Below are 16,189 nucleotides of genomic sequence, written 5' to 3'. Positions count from 1 at the left end.
CCACTCACAACGGACCCTATTTGAGGAAGGGTATCCAAGCAGAGCTGTGATTTCTACTTATTTTTAGTTTAGTGACAAGACATAATTATTGTGAGATTGATCATTCCATGGAAGTATTGAAGCAAACAAATTGTTCAGCGGCCAGAGCGGGATGAGCACAGCTCCTAATGGGAGCAGTGGATAGGTCATCCTGACCATAATTTGGCTTGATGAAGCATCCACATGGGCATGGTGTTAATGTGCTATTGATATTCAGCCAGCCAATTTCCCTGCGCAGACCGGGGCTGTGACTCGTTAGAGCAGAGCCGGGCATCACAGAAGCAAATGATGAGGAAAATTGAAGTAATGTTGTATTATAAATTTATGATTTCATCTGCCATGACCTGAAAGATGTTCAGTGATGGGGCTTATGATTAGACCCGTCAGACACAGAAGCAACACATTTTATCTTGGTTAGGCTTGTGAGATGGTGCCCAGATACAGCAGTGATCATTGGTCAGCTGCAGAAAATGCTCTGTCTTTGAGAGGAAGAAGTCGTTTTAGGAAATGCTGATATTATACTACACAACGCACTGCTGCATAAAATACTGTTAGTGGAAGAATGCTTTCCAATTTCCATTTTTATTAAGTGTATTTACTGATATATTTCCTGGGAAGTATAAAGACTAATATATCTAGACATATAAATCAGTATTGTGTGGTATAAATATGCCCCCATCTCAGGCAATAGGGGAATATCGCTAGGATATGCCCCCATTGTCTGATAGGTGCAGGTCCCACCTCTGGGACCCGCACCTATCTCATAAATGCAGCAGGCAAAGTGAAGGAGGGCGCACCGCTCACGTGCACCCGCCCTCCATTCATTCCTATGGGGCTGCCGAAAATAGCCGAGCACTGGCTCGCCTATTTCCGTCAGCCCCATAGAAGTTAATGGAAGTGGTGGCTGCACAAGCGCAGTGTGCTCCCATTCATTTCTATGGGGATTCCCAAAAAAAGGCAAGAGTGCTGCTTGGCTACTTTCAACAGGCCAATAGGAACACTTGGTGGTAGCCAGACCCGGCAAAATTTACGAGATAGGTGCAGGTCCCACCTCTGGGACACACACCTATCAGACAATGGGGGTATATCCTAGCGATGTGCCCCCATCGTCTGAGATGGGAATATCCTATACATTTTGAATGTTGAAGATGTTACTGTTAAGCCCTAATTGAAGTGCAAATTGTAAATGCTATTGGTTAATTTTGTTCATTAATATTTTTTTTTTTTTACTGCATTCAGTTTTTTCTCTGCCTTCGTATATTCCATGCAGTTATGTGATAATCTTCATTTACTCACTGGTGGTTATATTTATAGTTTCAAATAATAGAATGATATTGTAAGTGCAGAGAACAATTGGATTAGGTTTTGCAGTCCGCAAAACACGCCCTTTATAGAAATGCCTATTCTTGTCCGCAAAACGGATAGGACATGACTCGTGCATCTTTTGCGGCCCCATTGAAGTGAATGGGTCCACACCCGAGCCACAAAAAATGCGGCTTGGATACGGAACCAAACCACGGTCGTGTGAACGAGCCCTTAAGCAGGGCTGCCGTGTAATGGTGGATTTACATTGCACGGTTGTCTGGCAGATTATAGGGAATGAACGTTACTACGGACACTCGTTCCTGATAAATGTCCCGCTAATCAGCCTATGAATGAGCAAAACCCTTGTTCATCTGGTGAATTAATGGTTGATGCAGCACATTTAATCATTTCTGGGCAGCAGATCGTACTGTGTGAATAGCGATCTGCTGCCCACAAACAATGAATCTGTATAAGGACGAGCAGTGGCAGTAGTCATCGCTCGTGCCCTATACGGTGGAGATGATTGCTGTGGGTAAATGTGACTCTTCACCTCCGAGGAGGAGCAGTTATTGGGAAGGAACGGTCCCTTTCCGATAATTTCTGCTCGGCCAGCTCGTCTAAATGCACATCTAAGTAGTGGAGAGAACAGCAGACTGTGCTGAGTTTGGGGGTACATTTCGGACTACCTCCAACTCCTAAGCTGCAATGATCGCTAACAGCTCTGCTCTTATGGGACAAAGCTAAAAAATCTGCAAATCCTGAAGAAAATAAGTGACATATTTTGTTTGCATCCTGTAATTATGGAGACCATTTTGCATTGGAGCTGTATACACAAAATGGTAGAGCAGTTGCAAATCACAATTTTTGCTACTTTAGATGAATTTGAGTTCTACACAATGTTGGAGATCTATGTATCGCATTTGTTTTACTTTTGTGCAAGTTGATATGTTGTCTGATCATGTTGTAATGTGTATGGTTTAACATTATTTTTAGTATTTTTGCCGGTTTGCACTTAATTTCCCTCAAGTTGAGAAAAAAAAACATCAATCTTTGTTGTATTTAATATGTTGGTTCCTACAAACATAATTGCCGTTTATTTTGACCCTGATATACTTTAGATCATATGTTAGGGGGTAGACGTAGATGTGTATTACTGCAGCATGTTTTATGAGCATGTGTTATTTTCATTTTAGCAATTTACTTGCTGGCATACTGACTAGTGAAAACAGTAACATATGTTAAGTCTGGTAGCGTTAAGACACAGTCTTGACACCAATATGTCAAATGGGAAATTATCCCTTAAAATAATGTAGTGAAATATCTTTTATTCCAAGACTGAAAATGCTTAAACCTGAAGAACAGTAGCTTGTTGCTTTCAACTTAAAGAAAATCTCTTAAGGGAGAACTACTTCCCTTTTTTATTTTTAAAGGTTTTTTCTGAGACCCCCACGATTAGCTATTTGAGAAGGCACTGACGCTTGCCTTCTCTCAGCTTACCAAGCACAGCGCCGTACCTTGCATAGTGACTGTACTTGGTATTGCAGCTCAGCCTTATTCACGTCAATGAATGTCACATTGCATGGCCTAGGGAAAGCTGTGAGAAGGCCCAGGCGCTACTGCAGGCATCAGTACCTTCTCAAACAGCTGATTGGTCGGGGCCTGAGTCAGAGGATAGACCATAAAAAATCTCAGATAACCCCTTTTAAGTTAAGTTGCCTAGATATGTAATTTTTTGGGGGATCGTGCAGTTTTTCTCCCTTAACAATTTCTCTTTATATCGGAGTCCTAATTTATTCTGAAAGAAGGCCTCCTTTACCATTACCATTTGCCACTTAAAAGGCAAACCTCCAGCACCCATGCCCAGGAGTGACTACCTCTTTACACTCAATAGCCACGTCCCTGCTGTATACAAAAACTATGTCAGCAGAAGCCTAATTTAAAGAGCTTGCCTCATCACAATCCTTTTTGTAGTGAGAGATTGCTATTGGTGGCCACTTTTCCAATAACTCCAATATATGTGTAAGTAAAAAAAAAAAAAAAAAAAATAGGGGGATGATTTACTAAACCAGTGTAAAGTAGAACTGGCTTAGTTGCCCATAGCAACCAATCAGATTCCAGCTTTCATTTGGGACAGCTCCTTTGGAAAAAGAAAGGCGGAATCTGATTGGTTGCTATGGGCAACTAAGCCAGTTCTACTTGTTTACACCACTTTGATAAATGACCCCTATAATTACTATACTATTTTATGTTTTGGTTGGAAATTCGTAATGTATTTCGGCCAATTTGCTTGAATAAAACATTTTAAAGTACATTTTTTTTCCGAAAAAAACCCAAACGCAGATCATCTCACCTCCAGCTGCATACGTCTCTTTCCAGGACTTGAATGTTATCATTTTGTTTTGTTATTTCATAAAGTGTATCGCATTTCACAATCTAGCACTGATATGTTAACTATGGTACTTTGGGCTCCAGGGATAAAGCATTACTAGTACCTTTATCTCGAGCTGTCAATAGCTGTAATGCAAAGTACATTCATTCTAAGCTTTCCAAATGTCACCGCAAACCTGTGTTGTGTTTAGCTTGAGCGCTTGGCATTTACTCTTCCAACTTAAAGGTGTGGACATTCATCTGGCTCTGGGTGCCAAAGTGCATTTAATTACTGTGCGTGAAAAGTCAGCCACTTCTTTGGATTCAATACAAGGGAATTAACCCCTTCTAGTCTGTGCGCGGCGGCTAACAACACAGCAAGGCGTTCTTTTGTTGTGTCACCGTATGAGATGTGGTCCTAGCCCGAGATACAGAATCAGCGAGGGTAGTGATACCTGTGTACCGGCGATATTTTATCTCCGACAAACAGGCAGATGGAGATCTGTGTTCTCAGGGGATAGGCTCTCCGCTTCATTTGCTGAAATGGTGGACATCTAGTCCCTTAGATGGATGTTAGACAATATTGACACAACTCCTATGTGTCTGTTTTCTTTCCGCTGACATTTGTGAACCACATAAGACCTCCAGAGTCGTATGTTCCTGCTTCAGTGTTGACAAGGATCATAGACGTTCAGTTAAAATGAGTCCAAGCAGGAGAGTCTCCCTCCATATTCCCCAGCCCTCTGGGGTTTGCCTACTACAAAGGAAAACTCATTATTTCAGAAATTATACGTAAATGAAAAAGTGTATATGGCACAGTGTAAAAAACAACACATAAACGGCAAGCACCTGTTCTGTTAGAGTCGTTCTGAGGGAAGCAAAGTAAACAGTACATGAATAATCAAAGCCTGTAAAAAGAAAAAAGTACAATAAAGCAAACCTTTCATGGTTTACATCAAATTATCACTCTTTGATCTATTATGTTCTACCGTTGGGAGCACCTTTTGAATGGTAGCATTTTACTTTTAGTCCAAGATTCCATATTTTAGCCTAAAGAGCCTCTGACTACAGGACCTACCCTACTAAACCAGTCATACTGCCTGGTAAGGTTGATCCTGCTGAGTAAAATGATGCCTTTCTTGTGAAAATTGAGTGTGGCGTTCCCCAGAAAAAATACTTTTATTCTTCATGCAAGTAATGGCATTAGTGCACTGAGGGGTGGAGCCTAGTCCCTCTGTGCACCGCCCCCAGTGCGCTTAAGCTCTCACTTGCGTAAAGAATAAAAGTCTTTTCTTTTTAGGAATGCCACAGCCGATTATCACAAGACAGATGTCATTGTATTCTCCAGGACCAACCCGACCAAGCAAAACGCCTGGGTCAGTAGGGTTGATCCTGCTAAAAGATGCTCTTTAAGCTTCTCATAGTGCACCTGTTGCTGTGAGGAGCAATGAGAATGGGATATGAGATAATCCTTGTGTATGTTCACTTCATAAACCAACGTGGGATTCAATGTACCAAAGGAAAATAGTGATATGGAAGGTATAACATTTTCTACAGCCATATTTCATTTAATGTTTACTGGATTCCATCATGCTCACGTGTTCACGTGTTCCTAGATCTACTGTTTTCAGTCTACTCTTGCATTTTTTTGCTTGTCAGCTTATAAAGCTAGTGATCTGTTATACATGCCAGGGCAACACAGTTTATAGACTTTAGCAGTCTCACTGCTCTTACAGTAAAGAACCCCCTTCTATGTTTATGTAGCCCTTTTTTATTTTATTTTTAGTTTGGTTATTTTGAGGTTTATGGTTTGGTATGGAACATTGCCTAATTCGCTCTTGATGGTTCTTTTTTTCATTGTAGGCTATCCAAATTTTGTTGCAACATACGGCAGAGGATACCCTGGATTTGCACCGAGCTACAGCTATCAATTTCCAGGTAGTCACTTCTTTATCTTGTTTACATTCTAATATGCTTACATTGCTAATTCTGTCTTTATTTATATGTATTTTATTGGGGAAAAACTAATTCAGAAGAAAAACTAGTGTTTTGAAAAAACACAATCAGCCTATCCTGTCTCTGTCTATTCGGACATCATATCTGTCTTCTTAAAGACAAAAAAACACAGAATTGAAAGGGCATCTGTCAGGAGATTTGTACCTATGAAACTGGATGACCTGTTACATGTTCCTTTGGCAGCTGAAGACATCTGTGTTCGTCCCAGGTCCATACTTGCCCACATTGCTGAGAAAAATGATGTTTTAATATATGCAAATGAGCCTCTAGGAGCAACAGGGGAGTTGCCATTGCTGCTGCAACTGCTGCTCCCTCTGCACTTTAATTGACAGGCATGATCACTAGGGTTGAGCGAAGCAAGCTTTTGATCATAGATCCAAAGTTCCTTTGGTCAAAACTTTGTTTGGATGCTCTACGGAGATCCGTCACTGTACAGCATTCAAATATATAGGCTCCAGCGAGGGAAATTTGTTATCGAAGTTTCATGACTTTTGAACTTGAAAACCGTTTTGATTCCAAAGTCGGCTTCAGTACCGGCTGGTACCTCAGTTCCGAAGCCAACTTCGGATTCAAGTTTTAAAATGGTTTTCAAGTTTAGAAATCGAAGTCCGAATTCTTGCAAGATTTCCGTGATAACGAGATTCACCTCACCATAGCCCATACACTTGACAAATCTCCATACAGCATTCAAACACAGTTTTGATCAAAGTGACTTCAGGTCTGTGATCCGAAGCTCACTTCACTCAACACTAATTATCACGTTTTCACTGCCTGACCTTATCAATCAAAGTGCAGAGAGTGGCAGTTGCAGAGAGAGCGGTGCCTCTGTAACGATGACTCCCCTATTGCTCCTAGACTAGTCACTCCTGTGACTTTCAAGATCGCTCTCTCAGACCAGGCCCGGCAGCCGCTCCCTCAGTTTCCTACATGTATATACTGTATGTTGCTGTACATACTGTCACTCTATACAATGCCATTGTATAATACTGTTGAGGGGGATACATGTGTAGATACATTGCTATTCCCTTAAAGGAAACCGGTCACCTGGATTTTGTGAATAGAGCTGAGGATATTGGCTGCTAGATGGCTGCTGGTACATCCTCAATATCCAGTCCCCATAGCTCTGTGTGCTTTTATTGTGTAAAAAAACCGATTTGATAGATATGCAAACAAACCTGAGATAAGTCTTGTCCCTGAGATGAGTGCAGCGTGAAGGAGCCCAGCACTGCCCCGCATCCTCCGAATCTCCTCCTTGCTCCCCAACGTCGGCATAGTGTTCCTTCCCTGTGCTGGCATCAGCCTCAGGGAACGAACTGCGCATGCGTTAGCTCACGCATCGCGAGGTTACGGCGCTCTAGCTTTGTGACGTCTGGGAGAAAGAAGGAGACTCGGAGGATGCGGGGCGGTGCTGGGCTCCTTCACGCTGGACTCATCTCAGGTTAATTTACATATCTGTCAAGTCGTTTTTTTTAGACAATAAAAGCACACAGAGCTATGGGAACTGGATATTGCGGATGTGCTAGGCAGCCCATATCCTCAGTTCTATTCACAAAATCTAGGTGATAGGTTTCCTTTAATACCTATTCATGTCGTGATGTTGACTGGTTAAAGGGGTTTTCCGATTTGCATCAACATCCATTAAAATAATTATTTATGAAAGTAGCTGTAACTTTGTAATGTATTCCTTTTATCTTTATTTTACCTATCTTCTATTCTGGGCCGTGGTCACATGACCATGTCCATGCAGCTCACTCTTATTTCCTGTAATGTTCGGTCCATACAGGGGTAGTGATAGCGGAGTGCCTATGTAACTAGGTGGGTGGGAGTATCTGTTTAACTAGCAGGGTGGGAGGAGCTATAAACTAACTGGGTATTGTTAGAGGCGGAGATGGAGGTGTGGCAGAGGAAGGAGAAGTGCATCATTGGGGTTGGTTGGATACAGCAACAGGAAACATACCAGATGGATTTGTTTACATGGGGAAAGGGTTAGCAGCGCCCACATTGAAAAAATAAGCATGGGGTAGATGAACATGGCATGAGGTAAGCAACTATATGAGCAGATCATAGTTTTAACTTCCACACTTATAGTAGCTTATTTAGCTAATCTGACTAATAATTGTAAATTAGTAACGTGCAGAACTGCCGCAAGCACATCATTTATCAGTCATTTTGTTTGTTGTGTACATAAGCAGCTATAAAACCAGATAGATCTGAACATCTTTCTCTTACACAACTGTGCAGCAGTCTGTAGAATGGAAACGGCAGCGGATGGTCTTGGTGAATGAGGTGCCAGTTGGCTGTAGTGCTCTCTGGTGCAGCAGCCATCACCTTCACACTTGCATGCTCCTCTCTCTCTGTCTTTGGTAAGACTGATGCTGGTACATTTGTTTTACAGCTGCTTCCCCAGTCATATCCATTTACGTGCACAAAGCATTGAATCTAATGGCACCTCACCAGAATTCAGGATCGCACGATGGCACTTAAGATGCTGTTTCACATAGTCGTTTAGAGAGTTTTTCTCTTCTCACCTGACCTATTATACGTATTTCCATTACCAGCTAACTGTAGACATGTTTCTAGTTTCACAATATAAAAATCTCTTAAATCTCAATTTGAAATTAATACATGTGAGCAATGGAGGTGTAAAGACATATCTTCATTTTCAATAGAATTTTCCCCGAAACACTGGTTAAAAGGAAGGATGCCATCCAATATCTCATCATATGATGCTTCCCGTACGTACGGATTAAATAAGGGCGTTGCATGTGTATTCAGCCCTGCTTTGTATTGCATTGTTCAGTGTCTTGGAAGATGAAAAGCATGATTTTTTTTTTTAGTGAAGGGAATTAGCCAATATAATTATACTGTACAGTATCGGTAATATAAAGGAAAATCCCAGCCTGCGTTTTCCTGTCTGTAGCTCCTCCATTATCACTCCCTTCTTATTGATCTATCTGTTACAGTGCCCAGTTCTTGAGATTTGATGCTGTTCCTCCATTACATGCGCCACGACCCAGTGCTTTTTTTGAGCAGTCTTCTGTGTAGGCCTTGGGGGTGGGAATAGGATCCCCTCATGCTGTGTAGTATGTGTAATATAGAGCATGAAGCTTCTCCTCTTCATAGTCCTTTCCTGAGGCCTGCTATTGGCGAACCGTCTAATGGATGGGCCACATGAAGAAGTCAACATTTGGTGATGTGTGGAGGGGAGCGTCCTGTTCATTCTAAGTGTTGTATTATATCACTATTCTACAGGGGATTGATGGAAGCTGGAAGGGTTTCTTATTCTGATGATCACTTTCTTGGTGTGCACAACGTGTTCAGTCTGGTGTAGTGTGAGAGAGCAGATGGAGGATAAAGCATATTCTTACTTAAGCCTCATTCCTTTAAATCCTTCCCGAAGACCCCATAACCGAATAGTTGTGTTATCGGAACGCATTTGTCTCATGTGGCATGATTTTCAGTTTGATCCATGAAGACTTTGGAGGTTGCCATATAAGCATTAAGGAATTTGCTAAAGACAGCTAGGGAGAAAGGGGTTAATCCCGTTTGATCCTTAATTGGTGACTAGATGATAATTGCTCTAATTAATTGCATTGTAGTCTATTTTTCAACAGGGGAGTGGATTTAAATTGAATTCTTGCACTGATGCTAGAGACGCGGCTGCATTTTATTGTTAATAGTATATTGTGTTTCACAAAGATGTCTGTCAGGACAATAATCTGCTCTATTTATCTCCGCGCTGTGCGCGCCACACAAGGCCGGTGTAAGCCACATTGGTCTATAGACACTACATTTCCCTTTAGCTGCTACTCGTACAGTGTAACTGCATTGATTTCACTTTTAGTACTTTTTGGGGTGTAGGAATGAAAACCCCAATTTCTTAGTTTTTTCTTCACGTTCACTACTTTGATTTGAATTACGGTACGCTGCCGGCCTGTCCGCTGCTTTGATATGGAGTACTACTACGGGTGATTTGTTTACCAAAGCAGCGCCACTGCTAGGGGATGAACTGTATAGACTTTACATGTGAAGACCGCTGTAATGGAGTACAGTGACTGCACTGGGCCCCTAACCTCCAAGGTTGTCTCATGACAGCTTATCCCCTATCCACAGGACGTACCCATGTTCCCTCATTTCAATGAATGGGGCTGCCATAGCGCTTGACTATCTCCGACATTCCCGTATAGTTGAATGGGCGTCAGACACCCTTGCATATCTGCCATTCCATTTGAATGAGGCAGCAGTCAGATTCCCACCAGACACTTATCCCCTATCCTATATGGGACAACTCCGTTACAGATGTGTTACTAATGATCCAGGGCTTACTACCAATGGGAGAAAAGTTATGTTATGAAAATATCACCAGCAGTTCTTACTGTTTCTTTCTTATAGCTTTCTTAGGCCTCATGCACACGGCCGTTGTTTGGGTCCGCTTCCGAGACGCCGTTTTTGCGGCTCGGATGCGGACCCATTCACTTCAATGGAGCCGCAAAAGATGCAGACAGCACTCCGTGTGCTGTCCGCATCCGTGGCTCCGTTCCGCGGCCCCGCTAAAAAAAATATAACATGTCCTATTCTTATCAGCGCTTTGCGGAAAAAAAGGCAACACGGGGGGCTTCCGTTTTTTGCGGACTGCAAAAAACGGAACGGGCATGTGCATGAGGCCTTAGAAATTGTACGTCTAGGTCATGTTTTGTGTGCTTCATCATGTAAGTGCTTGTCATGTATCATGATTGTGCAGTGTGTACTTAGCACGATGCAGAAAAAACTAACCTCTTACTAGTTGCTGAAGGTTAGGATACTTTCATGCATCTGCACAGACGGATCCGTTTATCTAATACAACCGTCTGCATCCGTTCAGAACGGATCAGTTTGTATTATCTTTAACAAAGCCACGATGGATCCGTCTTGAACACCATTGAAAGTCAATAGGGAACGGATCCGTTTTCTATTGTGCCAGATTGTGTCATAAAAAACTGATCCGTCCCTGTTGACTTACAGTGTGTGTCAGAACGGATGCGTTTTCTATTGTGCCAGATTGTGTCATAGAAAACTGATCCGTCCCTGTTGACTTGGGGCCCTTTCACACTTGCGTTGTCCGGATCCGGCGTGTACTCCACTTGCCGGAATTACACGCCGGATCCGGAAAAACGCAAGTGTACTGAAAGCATTTGAAGACGGATCCATCTTCAAAATGCTTTCAGTGTTACTATGGCACCCAGGACGCTATTAAAGTCCTGGTTGCCATAGTAGGAGCGGGGAACGGGGGAGCGGTATACTTACAGTCCGTGCGGCTCCCGGGGCGCTCCAGAATGACGTCAGAGCGCCCCGTGTGCATGGATGACGTGTTCCATGAGCGCACGGATGGTAAGTATGCTGATCTCCGCTCCCCGCTACACTTCACCATGGCTGCCAGGACTTTAGCGTCCCGGCAGCCATGGTAACCATTCAGAAAAAGCTAAACGTCGGGTCCGGCAATGTGCCGAAACGACGTTTAGCTTAAGGCCGAATCCGGATCAATGCCTTTCAATGGGCATTAATTCCGGATCCGGCCTTGCGGCAAGTGTTCAGGATTTTTGGCCGGAGCAAAAAGCGCAGCATGCTGCGGTATATTCTCCGGCCAAAAAATGTTCCAATCCGGAACTGAAGACATCCTGATGCATCCTGAACGGATTTCTCTCCATTCAGAATGCATTAGGATAATCCTGATCAGGATTCTTCCGGCATAGAGCCCCGGCGACGGAACTCTGACGGAACTCTATGCCAGATCCGGACAACGCAAGTGTGAAAGGGCCCTTACAGTGTGTGTCAGAACGGATGCGTTTTCTATTGTGCTAGATTGTGTCATAGAAAACTGATCCGTCCCCGTTGACTTACAGTGTGTGTCAGAACGGATCCGTTTTCTATTGTGCCAGATTGTGTCATAGAAAACGTATCCGTCCCCATTGACTTACATTGTGTGTCAGAACGGATCCGTTTGGCTCCGTTTCGTCAGACGGACACCAAAACGTTGCAAGCAGCGTTTTGTCCACCTCCAAAGCGGAAAGGAGACTGAACGGAGGCAAACTGATGCATTTTGAGCGGATCCTTTTCCATTCAGAAAGCATTAGGGCAAAACTGCTCCGTTTTGGACCGCTTCTGAGAGCCCTGAACGGATCTCACAAACGGAAAGCCAAAACGCCAGTGTGAAAGTAGCCTAATTCTGTATTTTGAGAGGGTTCAAGGTCGTCTTAATGGACTTGTTTGAGAGAGATCTCAAATCCTGATGCCTGGAGAAAAAGCTGCAGGGGCTTGCTAGGAAGGTGTCCTATAGTTAGGCAATTATACGATACAGGAGGAAATCAATGTGATTATCCAAAACGCAGGGAGAGGTTGAATATGAAGCATTGAAGCTGGCATCTCCATAATTAGCAGACACCTTGGTTTTGTTTTGACATGTCCTTTAGGAGCTGCCATCATTAATATTTGCTAAGACATGTGAAAAATGAAGGTCCTAATACAGTTTTGTCAGGAATAGAAGGGCTGCTGGCTGGGGCTTCCTCTTGATGACCAGCTCGCAAACACCTTCAGTCACAATCTCAGTCATTTGAAAGATGGAGCCTCAGAAGATGAGCGCTTTAACTGCTCGTGTGATAGCATGATTCCTGACACTATTATCAGATTACAAACACCTTCCTTGCAATCCTATATTGGTTGGAAACTGTTCTTTGAAAAGGAACACAAAATGTATTTTGCAGTGAGATGGATTAGACACCTGAGATGCTTCTCCCTGAATGCCTGCCCATAAAAAACCCCATCGTAATTGCTGCTGACACCTCCGTATCCACTGTAATTGTCGGCCCCAGGTGATTGATTCTTTACTTAGGAATTAGGTTTGCACTTGTGCATCATTAATTACAGACCATAGTCTTAAGGCTGGGTTTCCATGTTGTGGCTGTGGTGTCGTAGTGCGCTGCAGACACCAGAACTGTCCTCAGAATCCCAGCAGTTTACCTCGAAGTGTTGCAATTTCACATCAAGTACACGTGAAGCACAGTGTTTTTATGTGCTTTATCTGTGCTTACTTCAAAACTGCAGCAATTCGCGCAAAATCACTGTAATTTTGCTGCGCAGTTCTCGTCTGTGTGAAATAGTTCCGCGCCACAGCTGCAACGTGGGTACCCAGCCTTCTAGTTTTTGGATATAGAAGGCTGGTTTAGGTGCTGTCCATAAGAACACCATTAATTGTATTACTACAGATTCATCAACTCTTTCACTACTTTTGGAAGTATATATTTAAGTTGGTTTTGTTGTCATTAAGTTAAGCAGTTGTTTACAAAGTCTGTATTATTTCAGAATGTTATCATTTTATTGTACACGGAATGGTATGGTATCCACATTGTACTTTGGAGTTCTGTATTTTTTTCCCACTTTTTCTACTCCATGTCCATGGTATAATGACTGAATACTGTAAATGGACTACTAATGTTAGAATTTTAATACAGTGTTTCTTAGGGAATAGAACTGAGAAACCTATGTATGGTTTGTCCTTTTTTTGTGTGTGTGACCCAGGAATTGTTTGTATCGTTAAATTTTCTGGTATTGGAGCTCGGAGTAATGTAATACTTGTACACATAATAATGTTACTTGATTTTTGTGTTTTTTTATGTATTAGATAAAACCTGTGGGGGTGACTTTATTGCTCCATAATATGCTAGATTTCAAAGCTGAATATAGTCTACAGAAATTGGCCTTTAAAAATAGCCTTAAAAGCATTTTCTAGGGGAATGTTATTTTAAAATGATGTCGAAATAAGTAATAATAACAAATAATCATTACTCACCTCACCGATCCCCAGCTGCTGCTGTTCAGCTGCTGCAGTGGTCCCAGTCCCTCTCCCTTTTCCGGTTTCTGACTCGACACGCATGAAATGGCTTGGATTGTTCGCTCAGCAAATCTCTGGCCACAGTGGTGATCTTCATCAGCCTGTGATTTGCTGAGCAGTCAGTCCAAGCCAGTTCCGGCATGTCAAGCCTTGTATTAAGCCTCCATCATGTACAGTTATATCATGGTGATCAGGCAGACAAAGGATCTGTGCACGCACAATCACTGTGAGGATTGACTGACAGCCGGGCTTCCACTGTAATATATCAGTGATATCTCTGATGCAAGCTGTTTAACCCCTTAGATTCCATAGTCAGTAGCGACCATGGCATCTAGGCAGTTAGAGATAATGAGCTCCATGTCCCTATCGGCCCCCTGTGAATGGAATTGTTTTGTGCTGATGTGTTGTTATGGCAGGTAGGGGCCTAGCAAAGACCTGCCATGACTGTATGCCTATTAGGCTGTGTCTGTAGGCACAGTCTAATGAATAGCCTGTCAGTCTTACGGTGACAGGCTATAGTGCATTGGTATACAATTATGATGATCTCTAGTGGGACTATAAATTAATAATTAAAGGGTTAATTGAAAAAACCAAACAAACAATTTTTCAATAAAAGTGATTTTATTTAGTAAAAACACACGGTATACATGGTATTGTGGCATGTTATAACTAGTTGATTCTCTGGTGCACAGCCTGCCAGATGATGTGCCAAATTTATAAAGAGGCACCAGTCAAAATGTATTACATTTTACTCCAGTGGGCTTTAGAATATGACTGGCTAAAAAAATGCAGTCCTCGTAAATCTTCCCCTATACAGAGCAATTTGGAAAGCCTTCAGACCCTTTTACATTTTTTTTTTTCACATTTTGTTATGTTGCTGCCTTGTGCTGAAATAAAAAAATATATAAAAAAGTTTCCCCCCATAAATCTACAGTTAATGATACTTTGAAAACAGAATTTTAAAATATTTGCTAATTTATTAAAAAAGAAAAACTAAAATTTAGCATGGACATAATTATTTAAACTCTTTGCTATGACACTTAAAATTTAGCTGTGGAGGCCTCCTGTTTCTCTTGGTGATCTTTGAGATGTTTCTACACCTTGATTGGATCCACCTGTGGTAAATTTTAGTTGATTGAACATGATTTGGAAAGATATACCCCATTCTATATAAGGTCTCAAAGCTGCCAATGCATATCTGAGCAAAAACCAAGCCATGATGAGGAAAGAACTGCCGGTAGAACTCAGAGACAGGATTGTGTGGAGGCACAGATCTGGAGAAGGGTACGAAAAATTCTACTGCACCAAAAGTTCCCAAGAGCACAGTGGCCTCCATAATTCTTAAATGGAAGAACTGGCCGACTCACTAAACTAAGTAATCGGTGGCCTTGGTAAGAGAGGTGACCAGGAACACAATGGTCGCTCTGGCTGAGCTCCAAGGATCTTGTATGCCAATGAGAGTAACTTTCAGAAGGTAAACGGACCATTTAGGTTTTCTACCAATCTGGTCTTTATATCAGAGTTGCCAGAAAGAAGCCTCCCTTCAAAAAAATACATATGAAAGTCCACCCGGAGTTTGCAAGAAGCACCTTAAGGACTCTCGGACTCTGAAAACAAGACTTTTTGGTCTCAATTCTAAGCATTGTGTCTGGTAGAAACCCACACAAGGCACTTATCTGCCTCCTCTACTTCCTCCTCAATGGACACCCTCTCGTTCCCAACTGAAATAGGGCATAGCCCTGCTCCGAGGGTTGAGCGGTATACCAGTTCACGATATATACCGCAGTATTAAAAAACTTTGATATGGTGATATCACTTTTTTTTCTAATTACCACAGTATTTTGTGACATCGAAGCGGTCATGTGCGCTGACCACTTCTAAATCTGCGTCTGCCCGCCCCTGCACCTTGCATAATGCTGAGTACGTTTACTTCCCCTCCCACCACTCGCTCCTGGCTCCTTCTTACTCCGCCTCCCTTATTCAAGTCTCCAGACTCCACCCACCATCTGACATCACCGTCCGTCACCCACCTGTGCCGGTTATATTGTATGTGGCGAACTCTGTGTGAGTAGGGTGTCTCTGGAGAGACTTTTCCTGCGGCTGCCTTGCTTGTGTGCTCTGATGACGAAATACAAACATATTACTTCCCGCAGTGGGCCACGCCCGGCTCTCCCTCCTCCTTGCTCCCATATTCAAATCTCCGCCCACCGACATCTTATGTCAAAGTCTCTCCAGACTCCCTCCGCAGAAGAGTTGGCCACTTCGCCCGACTCCTGGCCTGCGAGGAGTGTCCAGGCAGAGGAGCAGGAGTGAGTGAGAGACCCTAAAAAGCATAGAATAGTGTCAGCACATTGATCTAGAATAGCAGGCATTAGGAAATAATGAGTCACATGAGTCCCCCAAACATGAGCAACAAGAAGACATTACTGTATGTATGGTGGCCTGTGGCCACAAGACTTTATAATACATCTCCTTGTGGCCCTCGCACCCTACAGTGTAACGTCTCCTTGTGGCCCCCATACAGTGTAACGTCTCCTTGTGGCCCCCATACAGTGTAACGTCTCCTTGTGGCCCCCATACAGTGTAACGTCTCCTTGT

The 16,189-nt window shown here is 42.8% G+C and overlaps 1 protein-coding gene across 3 annotated transcripts in view; it reads left to right on the top strand.

Annotated features, from left to right (window-relative positions):
- Positions 1 to 16,189, top strand: part of MSI2 (musashi RNA binding protein 2) — a 653,102-nt gene that overhangs the window by 521,824 nt on the left and 115,089 nt on the right. For all 3 annotated transcript variants that reach the window (XM_044285054.1, XM_044285053.1, XM_044285055.1), the window contains exon 10: positions 5,575 to 5,649. In XM_044285054.1, the coding sequence (XP_044140989.1) occupies positions 5,575 to 5,649 (75 nt within the window). The remainder of the gene's footprint in view (positions 1 to 5,574; positions 5,650 to 16,189) is intronic.

Source organism: Bufo gargarizans, chromosome 3 (assembly GCF_014858855.1).
Source record: "Bufo gargarizans isolate SCDJY-AF-19 chromosome 3, ASM1485885v1, whole genome shotgun sequence".
NCBI classification, from domain to species: Eukaryota; Metazoa; Chordata; class Amphibia; order Anura; family Bufonidae; genus Bufo; species Bufo gargarizans.
Note: the sequence above shows the minus strand (reverse complement) of the source record. Positions and strands in the feature narration are given on the sequence as shown.